Genomic DNA, 3,711 nt, shown 5'->3' on the forward strand with positions numbered 1-3,711 from the left:
TCTATTCAGATAAAAAAAAAAGATGGACAGGTAAGTTTAGGTAGGTGTTTTCGAGGCACAGTTCCTGTGATTCTTAGAACTGCGAGGAAGTTATTCTTTCGTCTCTTATTAAATCATCGAAACCAGTGAATAGGTAATAGAGAAGGCTAGAACCTCGTAGTGAGATAACTTTTAACATGGCTTGTGTTGTTCGAGTAAAAACGGTCTATAGATTTTCTATTTGTGTTTTACATCCTGAACCTTATTCAAGTAAAGCATGGAGTTTGATCTAGCACGGAGTAGTATCTGCTGAACTGAACTTGTGCTACTGGGGGTCTTTAAAAAATTAATCAAGTAAATTACCATACACAATAACTACTACTTGTTGATTGAAAACTTTCACAAAGGGGTATATATTACAAAAAAAAATATGAATAAGGCTATAACTTTGTTTCTTCTCGGTGTTTTTGTTCTTATAACTAGATCATGTGGTGTAATTACGTGTGGGGTGTACATATATACAGTGTAGAATAGTTTCCAGACATTTTCTTGTATTAGTTCTGTAAGGAACTAAAATCCGTTATTTGCGCTGTCTAACTTTTTCTACTGCTTAAAACAAGATTTTACATTGATTATTGTTGAAATAATTTTATTAAGATTTGCAACAAACACACTTATGGACAACTTCCATCAGAAGCTTGCTATTAGATTTGAAGAGCTTTCGCCTGCAGCCGCGCTCTTCGTATTTAGTTCGCCGTCGGCACACACGCCTTGTAGAAGTAAAACAACACTTTGGCATATAATCTGTACGTTTTGTCGATATGGCAGAAGCAGAAGGAGACGTAGCGACGGAGAATGAGGAACGGGTTACTGACGAAGGTGAAGAAATCAACGCGGAAGAGAAAGCAGACGATGGTGCACCAGTGTCAACGAAAAAAGTGAAGGGAAAAAGGAAAGTGAGTGCCAGTTCGAGTCACAAACGTCAAAGGTCAGCTAATGCAAAAAAAGCCAAAGTTATAGGTAGTGCGGAAGCAGCAAATAAAGCTGAAACGAAAACCTCTAGCGGCAGAAAGAAAAAGAAATCTCCAGTTACTCATCCAAGAACATTAGACATGGCTATTGAAGCTATTTCTTCTCTTGACGAGCCTTCGGGAGCGTCATACCAAGCCATACGACGCTGGATTCTGGATAATTACCACACTGTTCGCCCAGATATGATCAAGGTGATGTTGAGGCGCGCTTTTACACAGGGTTTGCAAGAAGGCTATCTGTGGCGACCGAGGTCTCAGCAGACGACCCAAGTGTTGTCTGGGCGGTATCATATCGCACCTTCTAAAGCAAAAACTATGCTGGCTAAATCACCAAGACTCCGAAGTCTACAAGACAAAGCAAACAAAAAAATTAGTGCAAAGAAATCAAAAACAAGTTCAAAAAAGATCAAAATCAAGATAGCTCAGGCCACACCCAAGAAGAAACCAATACCACGTTCTCCAAAAAAACAGCCAAAAAAATCGCTCGTTCGAAAAAAAACAAAACCCGAAGCTCCTAAGAAAAAAGCTGGTAAAAATCCTCGGCGCAATCCAAAATCTAGAAAGAGGAAATAATCGCATTTCACTGTCATGAGCGTGTTTTACAGATATTAAGAACCATCGTGAGTATGAGTATTGCACTACATTAAGGAAATGTATAAATTCGTGAAAAATTGTTTTGTAATGCATTGAGTTTATAGTGAATCCCTTCTGTAGACCTCTCGTGTAAAGAACTGATATTCATCAAAGTTAATTTTATATTGAAAATTTGTTCACGTGAATATATATGTTTTGGTCTGCTTGTTACTAGCTACTTTAGAAATCGATTATTTTGCCTATTTTCTTTGTATTCAATACGCTGGGTGTTAATCGCTGAGAATTATGCAGCTTAAAAAGACTTAAATTATCACGGTTTATGCACGTGGAAGGGAAGTTAGCGCAAGCTCTTTCGTCACAGAAAGAGAGTTCTGTAATTAGTCTTTATATTCAGCCATTAGCATTTATCTTGTTTTATTTCGTGTAACATTATTGTATTATAGTGTTTGTAACCCCAAGAAAAGTTAAAAGGGTGGCATTGATATGTATATAAGCACGCTAGAAAATGAATCCAAGATTGCTAGAATAGTTCTCATGATAAATATATATATATTCAGCAAATTATTTCTTGTAAATTCGTTTTAGCACTGTTTTTAATATTCGTTTATGGATGGCTTTGAAAACATGTGACATAAATTAACTTTTATCTTTGCTGATTTTATCCCTAATTATACATTTCACTGAAAGGGTTGATCAAAATCTCCTTGTAATGAAGTTGTATATATAGTATGTGTGGATTGATGGAGCTTTTGTGTAGATAAAGCTGGAAAAATAAAACAATTTTAACTAATGTCTTAGTGTTATTTCATTTGATGCCCATTATTTGTTTATGGTTTTCTGTTAAAGACTAGTTTGAATCATCAGAACTATGGATTTTGCATTTTGGCAAATGATGAGGAAATTTCAGCTTTTTTTTTTTTTTTCTTGTCAGTGGTAGATTCTCCTTCCCCACTCGCCAGAAATAATACTGCAAAAAAGTCGATGTGTTCAAAGAAAATAATAAATAACATGAAATTCTCCTATAGGCAATAGTCAAACATGCTAAAATAACGATAATATACTTACTTGCATATAGTAAAATACAAATGTAATTGTCCTCCATTTTGTTTCTGTTAATCCGTTTTGACCTGACGTTGATGTCATAAAATCGTAATGAGATACTACTTGAATACTAGTTCTACCGATTTTTGGTTACTATGCTTGCTTGCCCTATTTAATATATATGTATGAAATATTTCTTAATTATTTTAAGCAGACTAATGTCAACATCGGAAATTTGTAAATTTGACTATAGTTGTAAAGAAAATACACAATGTTATACACTTCAGTTTTGTTGGATTACTGTTTTTTTAATTTTGGGAGGATTGGACATTTCTTCAAGAGAAAAAATTGATCTTTCAAAACGTATTTAATGATTTTGTACAAGTATTCTAAACTACTTATTATGAGCAAGGCCAGATTTAGTCTCTTTGGGGCTCGAGGTCAGCATGAATTTGCAGGGTTTACACCATATATAAATCCGGCAGTGAATATGAGTTACTTAAACAAATAGAAGGTCCAATAACTATCATATATAACGAGGTGCTACGTACTCCATGAAGGCTGTGATGTCACGAATGGTTTGATTGATATCTGCTGAAGTGTGAGGTTTTGTATACTAACTGTATCTTAGCCATACAACAAACGAATCAATAACATGTCAAAATTGTACAGTACAGAATAACCAGTGGTGGGATTCAGCCGGTTCATGCGAACCTGTTGTTAACAATCGTATGTATAGGCCTAATAATAACGTTACAACTTACAAGTACGCGTGTTTACAACGCAACTTTACTAGCAGGCTAGGCGGACTAGATCTTTGATGAATCATTTCTCAGCAGGTATGTGTTTTTTTATACAGATTCTTATGATCTTATCTAAATTATTATTATTAGATCTAACTTGTTATATCATCTACAATAGGCCTACGTGTGAGTGCAAATCTGTGCTGAATTATAAGCCAGCGGGTGAACGCTTTTTCTACAGATTCTTATCAAAATAATTACGTTAATCTATTATTATTATACCTAAGGTTAGATCATCTATATACATATCTCTACGGCCCTAG

At 35.0% G+C, this 3,711-nt stretch overlaps 1 protein-coding gene across 1 annotated transcript; it reads left to right on the forward strand.

Annotated features, from left to right (window-relative positions):
- Positions 1–753: 753 nt before the first annotated feature.
- On the forward strand, positions 754–2,396 carry LOC106478453 (sperm-specific protein PHI-2B/PHI-3-like). Its single transcript, XM_013938998.2, has one exon. It carries the CDS (start codon positions 801–803, stop codon positions 1,581–1,583), a length of 783 nt encoding a protein of 260 aa, XP_013794452.1. The 5' UTR covers positions 754–800; the 3' UTR covers positions 1,584–2,396.
- Positions 2,397–3,711: the final 1,315 nt, after the last annotated feature.

The sequence above is a fragment of the Limulus polyphemus genome, unplaced genomic scaffold (genome assembly GCF_000517525.1).
Source record: "Limulus polyphemus unplaced genomic scaffold, Limulus_polyphemus-2.1.2 Scaffold212, whole genome shotgun sequence".
NCBI lineage: Eukaryota > Metazoa > Arthropoda > Merostomata > Xiphosura > Limulidae > Limulus > Limulus polyphemus.

Excerpts from the sequence above, each read along its gene's own strand:
- LOC106478453 (XM_013938998.2), top strand. The coding sequence starts at position 801 with ATGGCAGAAGCAGAAGGAGACGTAGCGACGGAGAATGAGGAACGGGTT.